Source organism: Haliaeetus leucocephalus, unplaced genomic scaffold, assembly GCF_000737465.1.
Source record: "Haliaeetus leucocephalus isolate CR32 unplaced genomic scaffold, Haliaeetus_leucocephalus-4.0 Scaffold202, whole genome shotgun sequence".
Classification (NCBI taxonomy): domain Eukaryota; kingdom Metazoa; phylum Chordata; class Aves; order Accipitriformes; family Accipitridae; genus Haliaeetus; species Haliaeetus leucocephalus.
Window position 1 is genome coordinate 378,772 of NW_010972638.1, and position 21,030 is coordinate 399,801.

The 21,030-nt window shown below is 57.3% G+C and overlaps 1 protein-coding gene across 4 annotated transcripts in view; it reads right to left on the reverse strand.

Annotated features, from left to right (window-relative positions):
* Window positions 1-5,597: 5,597 nt before the first annotated feature.
* Window positions 5,598-21,030, reverse strand: part of SBF1 (SET binding factor 1) — a 60,360-nt gene continuing 44,927 nt past the window's right edge. The window contains exons 20-43 of one of the 4 annotated variants that reach the window (XM_010566040.1): window positions 20,723-20,982; window positions 20,268-20,440; window positions 19,973-20,046; window positions 19,673-19,868; window positions 19,131-19,258; window positions 17,715-17,890; window positions 15,365-15,504; window positions 13,855-14,062; window positions 13,508-13,704; window positions 13,259-13,396; window positions 12,103-12,195; window positions 11,725-11,802; window positions 10,894-11,078; window positions 10,619-10,795; window positions 9,854-9,955; window positions 9,586-9,771; window positions 9,306-9,432; window positions 9,089-9,219; window positions 8,153-8,386; window positions 7,827-7,937; window positions 7,434-7,645; window positions 7,143-7,230; window positions 6,921-7,052; window positions 5,598-6,766 (exon numbers count right to left, since the gene is read on the reverse strand). In XM_010566040.1, coding sequence (XP_010564342.1) covers window positions 6,668-6,766; window positions 6,921-7,052; window positions 7,143-7,230; window positions 7,434-7,645; window positions 7,827-7,937; window positions 8,153-8,386; window positions 9,089-9,219; window positions 9,306-9,432; window positions 9,586-9,771; window positions 9,854-9,955; window positions 10,619-10,795; window positions 10,894-11,078; window positions 11,725-11,802; window positions 12,103-12,195; window positions 13,259-13,396; window positions 13,508-13,704; window positions 13,855-14,062; window positions 15,365-15,504; window positions 17,715-17,890; window positions 19,131-19,258; window positions 19,673-19,868; window positions 19,973-20,046; window positions 20,268-20,440; window positions 20,723-20,982 — 3,645 coding nt within the window. In that variant the 3' untranslated portion in view covers window positions 5,598-6,667. The remainder of the gene's footprint in view (window positions 6,767-6,920; window positions 7,053-7,142; window positions 7,231-7,433; window positions 7,646-7,826; window positions 7,938-8,152; window positions 8,387-9,088; window positions 9,220-9,305; window positions 9,433-9,585; window positions 9,772-9,853; window positions 9,956-10,618; window positions 10,796-10,893; window positions 11,079-11,724; window positions 11,803-12,102; window positions 12,196-13,258; window positions 13,397-13,507; window positions 13,705-13,854; window positions 14,063-15,364; window positions 15,505-17,714; window positions 17,891-19,130; window positions 19,259-19,672; window positions 19,869-19,972; window positions 20,047-20,267; window positions 20,441-20,722; window positions 20,983-21,030) is intronic. The other 3 variants (XM_010566042.1, XM_010566041.1, XM_010566043.1) reach the window with 3 other exon arrangements.

Consider the following 21,030-nt stretch of genomic DNA (forward strand, 5'->3'; position numbering starts at 1 on the left):
CATCAGAGTGTTAATTTTCCTGTTGGTTTCCTGTTTGGCTGAGGATGTAAGCAACCCAAGACTTGTGGGCTTGGACCATGAGATGGAAGAGAACAGAGGAGACCTTGTGATTAAAAGAATTCTTGGAATTTCACGAAAGAAAATTAATTCTTCTACCAGCCTTGTTGGTAATTTAAAGAGCAGATTTAGAAGCGAGAAATATACTTCCATTTGCTTGCTGTGCCTGAAATATTTTACGTGTATTTTTATAAATTCTCCTGAAAGCATCAACTGTCTCTTCTGCTTGCAGAAGGTTGTGCCCAATAAAAGAAAAGGCAGTTTTATTTGTGAGGTGGAAGTTGCTGGGACGAGGGCTGCGCTGGCAGGTGGCTGCAGGACGGGCAGGAGCAGATCCCAGGCAGGGTGAGGGTTTGGTGGAAGGAGCTGCTGGCCAGAGAGTGCTGGGTTTGTATGTCCTCGGCTCTTTATTCCCTTCTTCCGCTCTTCATCTTCAGTTGTTAATGTATATAGGGACTATTTATATATATATATATAGAGTCTATATATATATATATATATATTTCTAAATTCACCTTAAACCTATTTTTCTCAGAGCTTTTGGGTTTGCATATAAATTCTTGATTAGTAAGTGTGCACCTTCCAAAATGGCTTAATCATTGGTACAAATGAAAAGGTACTGGGCACACAGAGGAAGGGCAGGATTTGCTGGGGACTGGCTTCCACTGGGCTGAGGCGTGAGAACAAAATGACTTGTTACTGTTTTTTCAGTTCAAGATAAAATACAATTTTATACTTGTTGCCATTTTCTCTAGGTAGGTAAAGCTGTGTTTTCAGACTGAAAAAAAAAAAGAAAGTGCTTAAGGGTGTTTTTCATTTTGGCATTTTTCTCAGTGAGGCTCATGGAAAAGAAGGTTGTTGGTTTTTAACTTTTGTTCCTTGTCTGTTTCTGTCTTTGCCTTTTGTATCCAAATCGGGTTTTGACAGTGTGTAAAATTTAGATGAGCAGCTTCAGTTGAAATGTAAAGTTTTATAGAAACCTTTTTCTTGATCTGGTATTTTATAAACCTTTTCTTTAACACAACCCAAGTACCGGCACTAGATCAGTTTGGCAGTGCTTAAGACAGTCGTCTCATATATATATATATATATGTGTGTGTGTGTGTGTGTACCTGTATACATGCATACATATATGTATATACATGGAGTGGGTAATATGTATTATTGCACATTAAAATATCCATGGTTCTAATGATATTTTTTACTATAGGGTGTGTCTGCTCAGACAAACAGAAACTTCCTTTTTAGGCTCTGATTTTCCTAACTCAACAGGACACCATCATTTAACCAGTTAATTTGCACTTAGCATATTTAAAGCAATCGAATATTAAATATTCTTTGCCACCTTATCTTGGTCCACGGTCTGTTGAATTGAAGCTTCTGGAGTTGCTTCTCCGGGGCTTTTCCGTAACCTCCATCGGTTTCTTTCCCATTTGGCTGCAGTTTAGACTTGAGGTAATTGGAAACGTTTGGCTTTTTGACTGTTAGCACAAACCACTTAAAGGTCTGTCCTTTAAGGACAGACTTAAAGCTTTGTCTGTCCACCCCAGAAAATCCACCTTAGGCTAAAGGATCCAAAATGCTTGTTTAAACTAAAAATAAACCAAAACAGGTTTGGGTTTTGTTTTTTTAAATAATTCCTTATCTCCAGGAGAACTGGGAGGCTGTAGTGACTGCAGCGATGCTGGTCAGAGCCTGGGAGCTTGGCATGTTCATCCCAGCATCTCCTAAAGGGAGCGGAGCTCTGGCCGGGGAGGGTGCGTGACCATCCCGGGGCGCCCGCGGCTGTCCCCTGCTCCTGGGGTTTGCTCTTGGCTGCAGCCACTCATTTCAGGAGAGGATCATGGAGACGGCCACCTTTGCCGTCCCTGTGTCACAACCAAGGTAGAGCTGAAGCTGGGGCCGTGGGGGATGTGAGGTGAAACCTTCCTGGGCCCCTGAGAGCAGGAGATCCTTTAAATCCACTGGTCCAAGCTGGGGGAAGGCACTGCAGTGGGGATGGGGCATTAACGTATTTGAGAGCTGGCTTTTGCAGTGCTTGGTACCCAGACGCGAGCCCAGATTTTCGGCATAGCTCTGCACCTGATTTTTCTCTGCTCTTCTGAAAATCCAGTCGTTTTGTTCCGGTGTCCCGAGAGCCGAGTTTCCCTGAAAATCTGCCAATGACCTGTTGAGCACTGTCGGGAAGTCCAGCTGCTGTGCTTCCCCGAGGAGTGGTTCAGGGGCAGGTTTTATGTGCAGGCACCCTGGTGGCCTGGCTAGAAAAGCAAGCGTTAGGGGCTGAATCTATGCCTTTTAAAAAACCCACAACCCATCAAACGGTGGCCGATAGGTAAGATGCACTCTGTATAGCAATAAGAAACACTTGCCTGCATAGACGGTGTCCTGGGGCTGTTGCAGCGGCCGTACCGGTAATGGCTGATGGATGAGACCGTGGCTGGTGTGGGGAGGGAGGGTCCTCGCAGAGCCCTGGACCCCCGGGGCTCGGGGCTCGATGCCGGGGAATGCAGAAATCCCGTTCTAGCTTCATGTGGCCTTTCCTCTAAACTGGGAAGGGGTGGCAAAGGGGGGTGCCCACCTGGGTTAATTAATTTAGTGCAATGACATAGGGGAGCCTTTTTTCTCATGATGCCTACTGCCCTTAAATGTTGAAACCGGGTCTTTGTAAGCAATGTCTGTGTATCTATGTGTATATATGAGGGACAAATTTTAAATTACTGCCTTTTTTCCCTGTTTATTTTTCTGAGTAATTCCAGATGTACTTTAGTCTCTCTACTGTCAAAACTTTTATATTGTAAATCTGATGCTGGTGGCTTTTGGTTATTTTGGTTTTTGTTTTTGTAAAAAAGAAAAAAAAAAAAAAAAGAAAAAAGAAAAAGAAAAAAAAAAAACTTCTTCTCTCCATGTTGTCAGTTTTAGGCTGTAAATTCCAACTATCAATAAAAGTTCAAAATTCACGTGCCAGTGGTGGATTCCTCCATCCTGCAGGACATGCTCAGCCCCTGCCGTGCTGCATCCCACCTACAGCTTCGCTCTCCAGCTTCGGCCCGACCACTGCGTGCAGACAGGCAGCAAGTACAGGCAGGGGGTGAGTGCAGGCAGCATTCAGGGTGGTGCCTGCAGAAACCTGTAGGTTTCTTCTGCTGGCACACCCAGGAGAGCTGCTGGACCGGTGGAGGAGCTTGGCTGGCTCGGGTGGCTTCCTGCAGCCCCTGGTGAGAGCAGAGGTTGGGGTTGCTGGTTTTCAAGTCATCTCTTGCTGTCAAAGGGGAGAGAAGGTCAAAGCGGCATTTTTCACCTGCGCTGTCTCGCAGGACGATGGGTACAGCAACACCACTGCTGTAAGACGAGAGCGGCTTTGCTCTTCCAAATGCACAGCTCACCTCCAGAGCATGAGTGCCGTGATGCCCGTGGGGAACAGTGCCGTGGCAGGGTTGCTGATTCTGGAGGAAACCCCCTGGTGCCTGCGGGCTGTAAGGCTAACAGGAGAGGTGCTGAAGTGATGGGTGTTCTCCCTGTTAGCCTGGATGGTGTTTTCAGTTTTCACTTACCCTGGTTTAGTCTTGGCCAAGGCCTGGCGTGTGAGCCTGCAAACAACTGCAGGCAGTGACAGGGGCACCTTGGCCATTAGCAACTTTGCCAGATGTTTGCCTCTCCAGGTAGCTGGTCCCTTTTTCTTGAGTCGTGTTAGCTGCAATGTAAAATTCTCCATCCCATGGCTTCTTGTGCCAAAATCCTCAAGTCCTTCACCCTGAAGAAAGGTCCTGTTTCTGCAGCTAAAGGCTGTGAGAGCAGTCAGCACTAAGGTGGACCTGGGCTGGCCTCCTGTGCTCCTCCAGCTGTGGGCAGCACCCTCTCAGCCTGGGCTGTGGTGACCTGTCAGGACTTTGGGATGATGCTGAAGCATGGAGCCTCTTCTCATACCCTGTAATTTTTCAAGGGGTCTGGGTCTTGGTGGTGGCAGCCAGGAGCAGGTTTGAACCAGCTGCATGAAGTCACTGTTCCTGTAATGATGCATTTAGGTTGGTTGGTCAAGGGGAACCAGACCCCGGGGGGCAGGGGGCATTGCAAACTGGGACGAGTTTGGATTTCTTTCCAGCTTTCCTTTTAACACCGTTTCTCATCCCCTGCTGCAGAGCAAGGCTGATTTCAGTGTGCGTCAGCTCAGCAGCTCCATGCAGCTGCCCTGCAGATCCCATCCCCATGCTGTCATGCTGGTGGCCTCTCAGAACAGCGGTTTGCTCAGCAGGGACATGCGCGGTGGGTTGGAGCTGGGTCAAGGGCCCACCCTCCATGGTGCATCCCCTTTTCCCCAGGGAAGACATTCTGCTGTGAGCCCAGTGACTAATGCACCTGGGCAAACAAGAACAGCTGAGCCTTGGTGACATGGGGTGCATCAAACTGGAGTCCCTTGACAAAGAGTAAAACTAGCCAGAGTGAGCAGGAGCAGGTAGGACAGCGCAGGACAAAGGTCCTTGTTTGCCATAGGGAATGCAGGGACCAGGGCAGACTCAGCTCAGGCACATCCCTGGTGCTGTGCCAGAATTTATCCCTGAGGCTCTGTCCCTATGAAGCTGGGGACAGCCTAGTCCCCTTCGGACAGGAGCTAAGCCCAGGTCCTGTGGGTCCTGCAGCACTGGCCCAGTGCAACTGGGGAGCAGCTGATGTTGGTGGCAGTGAGGCAAAAGGGCACATGTCATATTAATTTTTTTATTAAATTCAGTTAGTTTTCTCTTTATATAATAACCTTTTTCCTCTAGGCACAATACAATACAAGGACTCTGTATGTTTGACACAATGTACAGAAACTTCAATAATCTACAACTGCTCAGGTAAGTTACAAAAAACCTCCATGTTACACCAGCTACCTGCCACAGCCATTAATGTACAATAAAACAAAGAGGGGAACCTGGGGGTTAAGACTGTACAAAGAGTTCTGCACTGAAATAAAACATTGTACTCCTTTAAAAACAAGACAGGTAGAAGAGCTGGCCGAGCTTGCGGGGAGGCAGGAGGGTCAGGCCCCAGCCGGCACAGTGGTAGCGGGTCCTGAGTGACCTCACAATGCCTCTAGGTTCCTGGCAAGCGACCCTCAGGTGGAGTGGGACCAAACCCCCTCCACGTTCACACCAGTGCAGGGGATGGATGAGGTGCTGCAGGATCTGTTTCTGTACCGAGATTCCCCCTTTGCACTGACACAGTGACAGCAACAAGCAGGGAAGGTGGCAGCAGGCGGTGGGATGCGCAGCCCCCAGCAGCGCTGCGCTGCCGCAGGGCAAACCTGCCCTCCTGCGGGCCCAGGGCTCCTGCTGAGACCCCTCTGCCAGCAGGCTCGGCCTGACAGCGTGGGGCAGAGCACAAGCCCTGGGGACCGGGGGGGGGCTCAGGGAGGGGGAGAAGAGGGCAGCCCTGTGCGGTGCCCTCTGAGGTGCTGCCCCCTCCTTTCCGCAGGAGGGCTGCATGGGGTGGGGGGGTGACCTGTGCAAAGAGACCGGGTGGCACCTGCCAGCACTGCTGTGCCCAGCCATGTCCCAGCCCTGCAGCTGAGCAGGAGCCCTCGTCCCAGGGGCTGGTCTGGTCCTCCCCCATGCAAGGGGACAGAGGGAACCGGACCAGGGCACTCAGGAGGGTGCAGCATTTGGCACCTCCCATGGGGAACATGCCCCCCCCGCCCCCGTGACAGCAAGCCTGATGGTGGAGGTAGAGGCTGTGCCCCAACTAGGACAGGGAGCCCCTTTGTCACAGCCTAAACAGGCACCTGCCTGCTGGGAGCAGAGTGGCCACATCCACATCCCCTCCTGAGACAGAGTCCAGCGCCTGCAGCTACAACCACTAACATCCCCGGGCAGACAGCAGCCATGCCCATTTGTTCCTGTGGAAGTCTGGGCCAGGTGAGGCTCAAGGGCTGGGATGCTCTGGCTGCTGCCAGGGGGACGCCGGCTGGGTCAGGATGGTCCCAGCGTTCAGGCGAGTCACCTCTGCAAACACCGGCACCCTGAGCTGCAGATCCCCGGTTCCAGCAAGACGGCAGCAAAGCCCAGGACACGCTTAGGCTAGCTACTGCGCTACGAGGAGGGAGCAGGGCTGGTTCTCCCCCGTGGATGCTCTGGCAGACATGCAAGCCGTGGGGAGGACAAGGCAGGCAGGCAGCTCCCGCTTTCTCCAGCAGCACTGGGTGGGCTGGAGGTGAGATGCACCCTCCCCAGCCGGCTGATGACACCCCTGCTGCCGCAGAGAGCTGGAGCGGGGCCGCCCGGCGCGGGAGGTGCACAGAGGACACACAGTAATTACAGGGCTCAGACAGGCCTGGGAGGAGAGAGCGGGACAGGCTCCCGCCTGCACCCCCAGCCTGCTTCAACGCGAGGAATTCCTCCACTACACAGTCCTACCATAGTGTAACATACTGATCCTGCCCCCACTGCCGCCTGGGGGGTGTGTGGCTGCGGGCTCCCCAGCACAGCCCACCCATGGCAGATGGGAAGGAAGGCCATGTCCTCCTCTCCAGTCAATCACAGCCCTGGCTCGGACACGAACCTGGGCACTGCCTCTGCTCCATGTGCTGGGGCCCGGGAGACTCTGTGCCTGGAATAGAGGCTCCTCTGAGCCAGTCTCACGCGTCCGACAAGCAGCTCTGGATGCGGTCGATCCACTGCTGGGCTAGCTGCACATCCTGGGCGCAGAAATTGTAAACTCGTTTCGTCGTCTTCAGCTGCAGGGGAGGAGAAAGGAGGTGAGCGGGAGCCGCACACAGAGAGCCACCAGCACCGCAGCCCGGTGCTGCCGGGGCAAACGGCTGGGGTCTGTGGCACAGCCACAGACCACCGAGCTCCTTTCCCTAAGGCACAGCTCAATGCCACACTCACATCGAAGAAGGCTTTCTCGTCCACCGTCTTGGGGGCCCCCATGGTGGGGGTTCCTGGGGTGATGGACTCCACCTCAGCCAGGTCAATGACTCCTTTGCACTCCGTGTCCATCCGGCTGTCGTAGTACCGCAGCTGCAGGGAAAGGTCCCGCACACGTCAGAGCTCACAGGAGGGAGGGAGGGAGGGAAGGACAGACCCCAGGGCTCACCTGCCCCTCAGTACCTGATGTTTAGTTTTATCCAGCACGAACCAGCGAGGCTTCCACGGTTTCATGAAGGCTCCTTTCTTGTACAGCGACCCCTCATAGGACCTGCGTGGGCCAGGCAGAATATTAGGGTGGGAAGCGGAGAGGGGCTGAAGGGCAGGTCTGTCTGTGGCACCCCAGCGTCAGCAGGGACGAGAAGCAATCGGGGTCCGTGCTCTGCAGAACCCACTTGCCTTCACCCCTCCCCAGACAGGGATCCCCCTCCCAGCGCCACCAGCAGCCCCCAGTGCCCCGAGCCCCGCGCCTGCCTGTTCTCGCTCTCCGACATCTGGAACTGGCTGTAGAGCGTGCTGGTGCTCTTGCGGCCGCCCTGCTTCCCACTGGAGGGTGTGGAGGTGCTGCTGGTGTCACTGTCGAGGCTGAGGTTGAGGGTAGAGCCTACGCCGCTCTCCTGCAGGTACACACCCAGCGAGCGCCGGTGGTGGGAGAGGCTGGAGGACATCAGCAGGGAGCTGGGGGTCTGTGGGGAGCAGAGGGCACAGCGTGAGGGGGAGGATGGCACACCCAGCCTGGGGGCCGAGCACCAGCACCCCTCCTTGGTGCCAGGCTGCAGGAGCAAACACCCACTTTGCTTGGGGCACCCTTGGGCAAAGTGACCCCCCCCTCCCTTCAGCCCCCCCATCACACAGCCCCCAACCTACCCGGCTGCCCTCCTGTCGTGCCTCGGTGCGCTGGGAAGCTTTGACCTTGTCCCACGTGTCCTTCCAGCGCTCTGGGACCTGCCCCAGCTCCATCTCCAGGTTGTGCAGCTCCTGTGGGGGGATTCAGGCATCAGCCCAGGAGGGGACAAGACCCCAGGGACTGCTGACCCTGTCCCGGGGGGTTCAACCAACTGCAACCCTGCCACAACCCTGTCCCACTGTGTGCATGGGGCAGTGTCCCACCCGTGGGCACACCATAGCAAGTCCAGGCCAGGGCCAAACCCAGAAGCAACGCGTAAGACAGTGCCACCATCAGCTGCGCTCACCTCCAGCAGTTTGGAGATGGCATCGGGCTCCACGCGGCTACGGTTGTCATAGCACGGCCAGATGATCTTGCGCTTCGTCTGGGGGGCACTGGTGTCCTGCCGATCTGCCTCCTCCACATGCTCCGGCTGCCCCTGCGTCAGCTCCCAGTCATAGGAGGGGCCCTCAGAAAGCGTCTCCTCTGTATAGTAGTCCCATACTTTCAGGTTGGAAATGTTGCTGTAGGGCCTTAGCACCTGCAGAAGAAACAAGGTTATGCTCAAGAAGGGCAGCAGCATCCAGGCAGGACATGTCCCTGGCTGTGCTGCAGAGACAATCTGTCCAGACAGAACATCAAACCCTTCACAATGCGCTTTCCCCAAGGGCAATGCTTTCTGACCAGTAACAAGAGGCAGCTGAGGCTGAAAAGCTGCAGGCTGGTCAGGAAAAGGCAATGCTGGGCCAGACAAAGGCAGAGCTGCTCCCAGACCAAACGAGAGCCCTGAGCAGCTGGGCCACGGCTTGCCCGCATCAGCAGAGAGCAGCCCCCTGCCTGGCCGACCTGCTGAGGCCACGTACCAGAAACTGCCTCTTCCTCTCCCCAAGGAAGGACATTCCCAGCCCAAAACGAGACCCTGGCAGCTCCAGCGCAGGATCTCCCCTCTGCAGCCTCACCTACATCCCTGCCCGACTGCCCTCCGGGGACACAGTTCTCAGGGACCTGACTCTGCTCATGTCCCCCGAGGCAGCAGGCACCCTCCCCAGGGCTCCGGTGCCACAGCTGGGCAAGATCACTCAGGTGGGCAAACGCCATGGTCTAGCTGACAAGCGGCTGCTCGTTTGGCCACACACGGGTAAGGAGACACAGGGGTGCCCCTGGAAAGCCTCGTCTGAGCCCTCTGCAGCGCACAAGGGTCAGCTGGGCTGGGCTGACCCAAGGGCAGGAGCAGAGCTCTCACCTCCCCATCCTCAGGGGCATACATGTAGTTGAAGAAGATGGGGGCTTTCTTGTTGAGCCGGTCGATGTAATCCCAGATGGACTTGTAGACCTGCTGGCTCTTCCGCTCACCCTTCTCCTCGTAAAGGAGTCCTGCGGAGAAGAGAGAGGGGAAGGGGCATTATTTGGGGCAAAGCACTGGGCTGCCATCCGCTGTGGGCCTTGCACACTGTCCTCACCCAGCTCGATGCGCTCGTAGTCAGAGTCCAGCAGGAACGTCCGGAAACGGTTGGAAATGTAGTGGTAGCTGAGGAACTTCAGGTAGTACTGGCTGAACTCAAACTCCATGGGGAACTGCAGGTGGATCTGCAAGGAGCAGCACAGGTGAGACCTCCCGGGACCCACAAACTGCAGGCTGGCTCTGGACTCGTTTCCTGCTGCACAAAGGAGCCAGCCAGCCCCGGTGCTCAGGGAGACCCAGCCGGCGCAGAGCCGGCAGCCGGCATGCTTGACGCTCACCTGATGTACGCAGTCCAGGAACTGCAGGAAGATGGGGGCAAAACCACTGCTCTGGCCGGCGAGGGTCTGGGCTCCGCGGTGGCTGAAGCGGTGCCCGAAGGACAGCCACTCCTTCTCCACGAGCAGGCGGAAGCCCTCCAGCGTCCGGTAATAGGGGTCCGACAGCAGCTGCACCAAGGAGACCACCTGCAGGGACAGGCGGGCTCAAGATGCTCGTGGGGAGATGGCCACAGGCAGCCGTCACGTTCGGAAGCTGTAGGGCTCCTACCTGCGTGGTGATATCCCAGCCATCCTCCAGGCTGACCAGCACAGAGGAGCCCGTGTCCAGAAGCTCCACCACCAACACCGAAATCTGCAGTATCTTATGGATCTGCCAACATAAGGGCCAAGAGTTACTAGAGTGCAGGAAACTCATCTGCTGGACGTCTTGTGAAGTGACCCTTTCTCCTGGAAGCAGGTGAGCCAAACGAAGCAGAGCACAGGGCTTATGCAGGGCCACAATACATGACCCCCGTGTTCACTGTGCAGCACCCTTTGTCTGCAACAGCAAGGCCAGTAGGGCAGAACCACCACACCATAAGCAGAGCTGTGGGCCCCTCGCACCCTCCAGCAGCCAGAGGGTCCAGTCCCACAGCAGCTCCACACTGGGACCAGTCCTACAGCACAGCAGCGACCTGGGTCACCCTGGCTACTGCTGACACTGCCTTGTACCAAGCCCTTTATAGCATTCAGCCATCCTGCAGGTCCTGCTCTGCTTCCCCAGCCAGCAGCTGCTCCAGACACTCGCAGCTCTTGTGTCCAGCACCACAGAGCAGTACTCTGGACTATTTTATCCTTGTCTCTCATACCAACCTTGCTCCCTTAGTGTCCCCCACTCTGTGCCACAGTGATGCTCTAGAGAGGGCACCTGGACCCTCCATTCTCACTTGGCCAGGAGGTAAGAGCACATGCCCTTGAGTGACGGCCAACAACAGTGAAGACTCCTACCATGGGGACCGACCACGGCCCCTCCAAGTTTTGGGCGACAACTGACCTGGGACAGCCACTCAGACTCCTCCAGGGACCGCAAGTAGGCGACGCTGGGGTCATTGGAGGGGCAGCCAGGCACGCAGGCCTTCATCAGCTTCTTGAAGCTGGCCTTCACCTGCCGCACGTCGAACACCTCGATGGGAACCACCTCCCAGTGCTGCAGCGGGTCCGGTTTCACCCCCTGAGGGAGGAGAGAATCAGCGCGGTCCAGAGAGACATCCTGAGCAGACCCACCGCCCCGCTCGCCCTGAGGAGGCTGCTGCCAGACATCAGGGTTACCTTCAGCTGTGACTTGTCCCCAATGATGTAGAGCGAGGCCCGGTGCTGGCGCAGAAAGCTGGCCTCCGAGGGCGTACCGTTGTGCTGGGCACCCAGCAGGTCCTTCCCAGCCAGGCGCGACCCGATCTCCATGTTCAGGGCATAGCTGCTCATGCGCCCACTGGCTCGGATGCTGCCCCACTTGCCTGCAAGACAGTCAGGAGTCAGGCTGGGGGTGCCCAGCTGGCTCACGGGCTGCGCTGGCATCCGCATCCCCCCCCGCCGGGCTGGCACAGGGGCGAGCAGCTCGCCACGAAAGCAACGGCCGAGCTGCTGCCACCCCGCAGCCCAGCGCCCTGGGAGCACATGCCGGGAAAGTGCTGGGAACCAGGTTTGCTTTTGCTCCTTCTCCTTGCTGGGTGCTGTAGGATTGCCTTCCTGGTGGATACGGAGACCAACCCCAGTGGCTCCGCGTCCCATCACCTGCGCAGCCACACCGCGCTCCCGCCCCACGCCTGTGCCCGCACCACCAGGACCTGCCCCTTCCCCACCAGCCAGACCCTGTCCCTGGCCACCACCACCACCACCCAAGCACCAGCAGATGCGCAAGGAGCCTAAAGCAAACCTGAGAGGACGTTGCGGGATCAGCTGGGGACAGGCCCGGTACTTACCGCTGGCACCGCGAGCTGGACCAAGCCAGCGACATGCTCGGTGGAGGCGTTCGTTAGCGGGCTGAGGTGGGGTGTTACTGGGGCATTAGTTGTGTGAAGGGTAGGAGTGTGTGTGGGGGGGGGGGTGTCAGTCGGTCAGGTTAGCACCCGGGTGGTGGTTAGGCGGCCGGCGGTACCGTACCTCGGGGCGTCTCGCGGCCCTTCGCCGACACGCACTTGGGGGTGGAGAGAGTGATGACCCTAGCTCTGTGACCGAGCCCTGAGAGCACAGGACGAAAGCAACCTCAGCAAGGGCACCGATGCGGACCCACGGATCGCGCGGGCCAGGCGGGAAGAGGCGCCCGGGGACCCGGACAGAGAGACTGGAGCAATGAGTGGAATGAACGAGATGGCTTTGGGGTGCTGCAGCAGGTCCGTCCCTCCCTCCCTCCCTGAAGCTGCCCCACGGCAGAGAGCTCGGGGGGAGCAAAGGGGAAGCATCTACTCTACAACAGCTGCTCCGAGCCGGGGGGGCCTTTGTGAGGCCCCCACGAGGCAGCGTTCACTCGCACGTCCTCACCTCCGCGGCTAATAGTACCGGGCCCATCGTCCTTCCCTCCCATCACCTGCTTCATGAGCGATCCCAGCTTAGGCTGTCTCTTGTCGGAGAAATCTGTAGCACCAACAAAATGTCAGCTCTCGGCCTCACTGTGCCGCTCCAGAGGGGCCCTCCCGCCTTGCCTCCCCACAACTGCTCAGGAGGGAGGGGAAGGGGCCAGAGAGAGAAAGCGGCAGCAAGCAGGAGAGCCCGGGGCTGGGACCAGGAGGCCAGCATGCGGGAAACACCTTCCAGCTGGAGCCACAGCAAAAAAGCAGCTGGTGCCGCAGTGCGAGCGGGGGCTTGACCCTCCCGCAGTTCTGCACCGGTCCTGCCCCAGGCACTTTGCACCGCGGGGGCATCACCCAGGCACTGCCACAGCCCGGCAGTCCCCTGCTCTGCAGCTCCCTTGCCACCACACTGGGTCACTCCTCTGCCCCCCGTACTGCTGGTCTGACCCTCCCTCCTTCAGTCACAGCTCCGGGCATGTCCCCCCACACCAGGGGAGAGGCCTCGGAGGGACTTTCGGAAAGTCCTCTCCTCCCCGGGCTGCAGGGAGTCCTGGCTGGATTCCCCTACAGTCCCTCTGGCCCCCAGTCACCTCTGCAGCTATGATGGGGTGGAATGGCTGGGACAGAGGATAAATGACACCGGAGCGTGACAGGACAGCAACAGGCAGCTCTGCCCCGGCAGGAAAGGGCAGGCTGCTCGGAGAGCAAGGGGGGCAGAGACTTACCGAGGTTTCCTGCGACAGACCCCGAGAACCGCTGCCCGCTGCGCTGGGGTGCAGACGGTGCTGAGATCTCAGCTGGTGGGGTCTGTCCCCACCCGGTCCCCAGTGAGCACCTGGATCTGAGCACAGTCTGGGGCTCCCAGTGCTCGCAGGTCCAGGGCCACCGGGTTTCCCAAAACCCATCCCCACCACCAGCCACAGAGGACCAAGCTGGAGCTGGGAGCTCTGGAGAGCATGCTGGAAAGGCTCTGCTGCCTCCTCTGATGTGGGAGACCAGGGACAGCAGCTCACCTGGCTGCCCGGGCTCTGGGACGGACAGCATGACCTGTGGCTGGGGCCCCACGCATACGAGCATGAGCCCTCCTGCATCCCTGCTGCGCTGCCGCCTGCGACCGAGCTCCTCACCTGAGCTGCTCATGTGCGCAGACGTGAAGCCACTGAGCGTGTTGCGCCCACTGGCATCGGCGTAGTGCGGCATGGAGTTGATCACGGCCTGCAGGTACTTCTCCTGCTCCAAACTGGTGGAGTCCGTCTGCGAGGGTCCTAGGAGCAGAGCCACGAGCATCACCACTCTGCCACCGGCACGAGACCCGAGGAGGGGTCTGCAGCCCACTCCTGGCGTGGGCACTGCCCAGGGGTAGAGGGGACGGGCACCTGCGGTGGGTGCGTTCTGGGACTTGAAGAGGCCCACGACTCCCTTGCCGTGCAGCCCCCCCGAGCGCAGCAGCACGGCCTTGGTGCGGGAGTTTCGCCAGCACACCACAGGGAAGCGGTTCTGGCGGTAGCAGCGGGAGATCCGCTGGATCGTGTTGTCCTGGATGCTCTGTGGCACGATGAGCAGCCCGGGGTAGCTGCAGGAGAGAGCAGAGGCTCTGCAGAGCGCAGCAGGGCGCAGCACGAGGCCCCCTCCCCTCCAGCTCCCACAAACCAGGAAAGACCCCTGCTGTCCTCTCCTAAGCCTGCAGTCCCCCCTCCTCAGCCACGGCCCTGCTGAGGCTCACCTCCGGCAAATGGCGTACATGCGGTTCACGGTGGAGATGCGGAAGGGCTCGTTCTTGGAGCGGGTGAGACTACTGCTGAGGGTGCCCAGCCCCATCCGCTGGTAGTCGCGGCAGCAGGCTCGCTCCACCAGGTGGTTGATGGTCATCTTGTCCGAAGGTTTGATGGTGGTGGTGGGGGTCAAAGTGCTTCTGTCCATCTCTTCAGACACTACGGAGACAAAGGGCAGTCTGGGACCACCCTCAGCACGGACACAGCGTCCCACATGCAGCTGGAGGAGACGGCTGAGCTGGAGACATTTCCCAACCCAGCAGAGACAGGGCAGGGCAGGGCAAGAGCTCCCTCCCACCACCTTCACCTGAAACGGGAGAGCTCAGCTGCCCCGTCGAAAGGGCTGGGCACTGGGCTTTGGGGCGAGAACCCTTATTTGTGAGGTTAAAAGCACAAAGAAAAGTCAGCTGCCTGGGTACTGACGTTGGAGCAGATGTTTTTAGTGCTTTCACATCGCTTGATACCACTGAGAGACGAGGAACAGCCCACCACAGATCTGTTCAGTGCTGCTCCATCACACTGGTCTCACCTCCTCTCTCAGAGGAGAGCAACCTCCTGGGAGAGCGGGGCAACATGGGCAAGACCTTGGCTCCAGCGAGGCTTTCAGCCCAGGACACTTCCATCCAGGCAAAAATCAGTCTCAGGCGGACACAACCCTTGGTGTCTGCCCTCCACAGGCAGCTTTCCTAATGCTCCTAACGCATTTCCTAATGTCAGAACTGGAAAACAACAACAGACCTCAAAGGCATCTCTTCTGGGCCTGAACGCAGCTGGTGTTTTTGTTAATAACTTAAATGATGGACACAGTGGAGGCTTGTAATGTTTGCGGCAGACCTCGAGCTGAAAAGCGCTGCAAACAAACTGGGGAGCAAACGAAAGGAGCAGAATCCAAAGTATCACAGTGAACAGAAGGAAAGATCCAAAATCAGCCATGTCCAGTCTGCCAGATCAGCCCCACATGCAGCAGGAGGGACTGCTCCCCGCAGACACTGCTCCCCACTGAAACCCTAAATCCCACCCACCATGTCTTCTCTGACAGGCTTTCCCACCTGGGAAGGTTGTAATCTTCAACACGGAGGACTCCTGTCCCTTCCAGTCCCTTGTTACTCTCAAACCAGTCAAGCTCTTCTCATGTCTAACCTAACCTGCCTTGCTGCAGCTTAGATCTGTGACTTTATCTGAGGAGCTGTGGCCGCAGACCAAAGACTCCCTCCTCTCCACAGGGCTCACTAGGTATTGGAAGTACATTTAGCTGCTGACTGGCCACCACCAGCAGATGAGAGCTGGTGGACCGTCAAACACTGGGAGACGCGACCGTGGCAGCAATCCTCTGCACCAGAGAAGCTCCCACGCCTGTGTGTGGTCCTGACAGCTGAGACCTCTCCCAGCTGGAAGATGCTCTTGCGCCAGCAAACACCCCACTCCCCACAGCCTCCCTTCCCTGCTCAGGGTGCTCCCAACCTGAGATCTCATCCTCGTTGTCCTCTGGGAAGTGCTGGCTGCTCCGCTGCTCCCACGTGGGCGGTGTGTATTTCTTTCGCGTCACGTACTGGCGGCCGATTGTTTTCTTGGCATTTTTCACCAGGTTTTTGGAGAGTGTCCTGGAACCAGAGAAGAGGTTGAGGCCAGCTGACACCACCTCCCACACGTACATGACCACAGCCCAGCGCGGCCAGAAGAGCAGCCCCTGAAGGGTTAGAGACACCAACACTCAGTCACACCGAGAGCAAAGCAGAGACAGGAGCATCGCTCACCACCGGCTACAGGCGCGGGGTCAAAGTCACTGTCACCACAAGAGGGGAGATGTCACCTGCTAGCTCCCTGGCAGGGAGGAGCTGGCTCCTCAGCTGTAGGAGGGCACCAAGCCAGAGGCAGAGCCTACAGCACTTGCCTTCCCCTGGGGGGACTGGGGTGCCTGGGGAGGCTGGATGGCATAGCCAGGCTGAGCAGGTATCCCAGTCTCCCGATCCAAGGGGACACCAGCCTTGTCCCAGGCTCTAACGCCATCACCTCCGCATCGGAGCTCCCGCAGGCATCGATCTGGCTCTTCCCCAGAGGAGGTGGGCTCCAGCTCATGGCAGGGGCCAGGGGATCCACTGCAGGGACGTTGCTAGCCCAGCCTGGACACAGGGCTGCTCCTCCCTTGGCAGAGGGGAGGCAGCTTGCGGAAAGTGACCTGCTCAATGCCACGTAAGGGCCAGGGAGAGCTGGGCTCGGCCGGTCCTGAGGGCAGCCCGGGGAAAGCAGAGAAGGGAGGAAACCTTCCGAAACCCACGGGTGATTAGGCTGCATGGTCAGAACAGGCTCTGCACGACGGAGTTCCAGAAAGCAGGAATTCCTGAAGGCAGGAATGGCCTGCCCACACGCAGGACCTCGTGCTCATCACTGTCCCAGTGAGCCCCTGGGCTCAAAGGGGAGCAAATAAAGGAGATTTACATCTCACATCAGCCAGGGAAGGGGCCACGTCCAACCCAGGGTAAGAGCTACACTGGTGCAAAGATTTCTAGAAATTCACCTTATCAAGACAGGGGCCAAAGTGAGACGAGGAGGTGCCTTGTTCTGCTTTGCAAAGCAGACAGTGAGGGAATCCAACTGCTCCCTACATTTACTAAGGGCAGGAAAGCCTTAGGACTGAGGGAGAAAGCTGTCCTGAGAACAAATGCATGGGTACGGAGGCTAGGAACGGGAGGGCTTTCTAACCACAGAAACAAGATCTGCAGATAGTGTGGAGCACTGGAAGCAGACTTGGAAGAGGGTGACAAAGTATATTTCACAAGTTCGGACAGACCGCTGAGACTGTGCCCAGGCCCGGAGCTGGGCCCAGCAGCTCTAGAGGTCTCTGGAGGTTAGTGGTATAGGCACAGCTCCCTCAGCATGTCCTGGGATCCACCAGACTGCCACATGGAGAACTAGGATGACTGACCAACTGCTGCCAAAGGCCACGGTGCTGCGATGGTGAGAGCACAAACCCCAAACCTGAACGTCAGACCAGCCGCCTGGAAAAGGGCATTCCCCAAGTGACAAGCCCACAGCCCAGGTCACATGCAGAGCAGGTGAGAAGAAACCCTGGGAGCAGTGAAGGCTGCAGCCTGAGCCAATGCCACCTCGCAAGCTCCCGCCCAGGGTGAAGGCATCTTACGTGGTTGAATGGCCAAGGTGCCCGAGGGACATGACCCCCACTGTCAGGCCCTGGAACATATCGGTCACCTGCTGGGAGCTGCGTCACAAACACACGGGAGAGACGCTTAGACTCCAGGGCACACCAAGCGTGAACACAGCAGCAACCAGACCCCAGCGCTACAGCACTGCTTAACCTAGCCAACGAGCGCAGGAGCAGGGTCTGGCCACAGGTCAGCACCACACGCAGAGCTTTGCCACTGCCCCGCAGCACTTCCCATCCTCCGGCACAGCAGAGACTGCTCTCTCGTGCCCACTGGAACCTCTCCCGTGAGATGCCTCCTCGGGGCTTGCGCTGTTTTGGCCTGGGCAACAGGGCAGGGAATGCCACTGAAGCAAACACCCCGTTTCCCAAGTTTGACCGATCCTCTGCATGGGGCTGAGAGACCACTGCCAGACATGCAGCATGTCCCCCCTCCAAAGACAAATGGAGGTCCTGTGCATGGAGAGGTCTGAGCAAGGTAGGCTCAGGGACCCTGACCTCCAGCTCAGGAATCCATGCCCCAGCTCTTCTTGAGTGACCCCTGCTCAGCAGCTCTTTGCTGGGTGGACTGGAGGAGGGAGAGGAGAAGCCCTGCAGTGCCTGAAAGGGTCAAGCGCATCGCACATGCTGTTCTCCCCACAGCACAGGTACCTGAGCGAGGGGTTCTTCTCCTTGGCCTTGGGCTGCATGGCTTGCTTGGGTGACTGGCCCACGGTGAAGGCGAAGGTGCCACGCACGTGCTGGGGGTAGCGCAGCTTGTGCAGGTGCTTCCTGAAGACCTCAGCGCTGTCTGAAGCCACCTCCTCATCGAAGGCAATCTTCAGCAACTGCATGAAGAGCAGAGAGCAGGCTGAAGGGTTGGTCACGGCATGCTCAGCACTGCTGGGCCAGGGGACTGGGAAGGGCTCTTCCTACAGCACAGGGCAGAGCTCAGATGCCAATCAGGAGCAGGGACCACAATGGGCACAAGCCAGGCTGGGAGGCTGCCCTGTCTGCCCCTCCGTGCCAGTTACTCTGTCCCATATCCCTTCCTCCTTGACACCGCTCCGTACCTGGCACCACTGCTCCTGTAATGTCCCCAGAGCCCGGTCATTGCAGCCCTGAGCACGCAAGATGGGCAGGAAGGAGTAGACAGGACATTTTAAGTGCTCTCCTCCCAGCATTGCTCTACCTCCACAAATCTCTCAAAGATGTAAAATGCTGAATGACTACTCACATTGTGACATCTCTCCCTGCTGTATTTCTCTCCCCCAAGACCTGCTACAAGGTTTTGCAGAACCACCTCCCAGGGCACTGTGTGGGGACATCTCACACCTTCTCAGGGCTCCAGCAGCCACTGGAGCAGTTGGAAAGGAGCCCCAAGCTAACAAGCAAGAAGTTGCTCCTGTGTACAACAGGACTGTGACTGGAGCACCTTCCCTATGAGGACAGGTTGTTCAGCCTGGAGAAGAGAAGGCTCTGGGGAGACCTTCTAGCAGCCTTCCAGTACCTAAAGGGGGCCTACAAGAAAGCTGGAGAGGGACTTTTCATAAGGGCATGTAGTGATAGGACAAGAGGTAATGGCTTTAAACCAAAAGAGGGCAGATTTAGATTAGATGTAAGGAAGAAGTTCTTCACTGTGAGGGTGGTGAGGCACGGGAACAGGTTGCCCAGAGCGGTGGTAGACGCCCCATCCCTGGAAACATTCAAGGTCAGGTTGGATGGGGCTTTGAGCAACCTGGTCTAGTGGAAGGTGTCCCTGCCCATGGCAGGGTGGTTGGAACTAGATGGTCTTTAAGGTCCTTTCCAACCCAAACCATTCTGTGATTCTATGGACCAGTCTACCCCTTCCTCTGCAAGGGGGCCTCTGGTTCCATCCCTTCAGGTGCACTGTCACCTGCTACAGAGGTTGTCTTTGGTCCCCTCAGGAACACTACCCCTAAACCATGTCAGCCCGGGCAGTGAGTGCTTCATCCCAAGGGATGGTACCAGCCATGGCCACGTACCTGCTGGGTCCCACCAGCAATGTGCTCCTTAGCTGAGGCAGTGCAACACAAAGGAGCAGCCCACAGCCCCACATGATCTCACCTGGAATGTGCACGAGCGCAGCTGCAAGCCCTCCTGGATGAACTGATCCACCTGGGCCTGGATATTGATCTTCTTCTCTTTGGTCAGTGAGGCGATGGGGAAGGATCGGATCACCACCTGCTCCCCCACTGGGCACAAGCATGGGAATAGGTTAGCCACATCCTCAGCCCAGCACAAGAGAGTCCCATAGGATTAAAGCAGCCAGAAACAGGCTAGACATACGACAGCCAGCCCATGGCAACTTGTAGATGATGCCTAGGATGTGCATGAGTAATTTATCATCTACCAAAGCTGGACAGCAAGAGCAAGCACCTCCTTTGTAGTACTGGGAGCAACCATCAAGCTTGTGGTGGTTGCAGCAGCCCCCAGCAAAGCCTAGTGCTGGCTGGTCACTCACCCAAGGCAACCACTCGAGGCCCTTATCAGCAACTCCTGCAGCAAGGTGAGCTGCAGCCACTGCTCCAGGAGAGCTACTGGCCACCTCCTCCCCAGGCATTACCAAACCCTGAAGACAGAAGATGCGGTGCACACAAGACTCTTACCCAGAGGGTCTGTGGGAGTGCCTTTGAAGATGATGCGGTAAGTGGTGAGGAAGATGGCTCCTTCTGCGGGGAGGAGAGGTGGACCACCAATATTCCCTCCAGCAGCTTCTTCCCGTCCATCAGGCATGAGGTACACACGGAGCCCTTCCATCACACACTCCTCACCCACCAACAGGTTAGGGCGCAGCAGCTTTGGCTACAGGGATGTACAACAGAAGTTAAGGCCCATGCAGACTGCGGAAGGGGAACTGATAGCCCCACACAGCACCAGAACCTTCACCCCACTGGCTGGGTCCATACCTTCTGGATGGGAGGAAGCCTCTTGCTCTCCCTGTGCACGGCATCCAGTGTCTCTATGTGCATCTGCACAATATCTGCGGACAAACGTGAAGTTAGAGACTGGGAGCAAAGTCCTGCCCTACACACCACCCAGCAGGCTGCCAGCCTGCCCTGCAGCACTCTGTGTGCCTTCTCTTGGCCTTCCCACTGCTTCTTGCAGAACCACCTCTTGAGCAGACCCCTGAGCTGATCTGGCAGGATCCCCAGCGAGACCACATGGCTGCCCATTCCCCAGCACTGCTGCAAGTCTTATTACCAGGGATCATGACATGCAGCCCCTTGAGGTGCTCATTGGTGACTCCACTCTCCGTGCAGACTTTGTCCACAAAGCGGTTGATGAATCGCACCACGTAGTTGGCCACATCGGAACTCTCTGCATCCTCAAATCCACTTTCTGTGTCATAGCTCTCAGCCACGCTGCCAGCAATGCTGCCGTACAGGAGTAGGGAAGAGTTATTAACCCAGAACATCTCTCCTCTGCTGTAACCCACACCAGGCAGAGCCCAAGAGAGTTTCTACTCTTGATATGAAGCCAGGAGAGCTTCCACTCTTGATATGAAACACCCCTGGGCACTGCAACCTGCATCAATCCTGATGGCAGCTGAATGATCCAGACGCCCCATATACCGCACCAAGGAGCTCCCATCCCCAGCTCAGGTTGCTCTGGTGTCCCTGCAGCACGCCCCTGCCAAGCTTTCCAGCCCTGCTTACCTGTTGGTGACAAAGCTGTTGCTGACGCTCTCCACGTCGCCCAGCCCAGAGCTGCGTAGCAGGCGGTTCTTGCTGGTGTCGAGAGGCAGCAGCAGGTAGCTCATGCGGTTGGCATAGTGGATGGCCTGGCTGAAAACAGTGCTCTCCTCCTTCTGGATCAGCTCCTGCTGTTTCTCTCGGCTCATGGTGGGCCAGAGCCTCAGCTGCTCTGATGCTATCTCCAGGGCAGACTTGGCTTCCTGTGGGCCCTCTGTGTTCTCCTGAAGGAGTCAGAAGGAGATGTCAGGCATCTGCATGGACAGGAGACC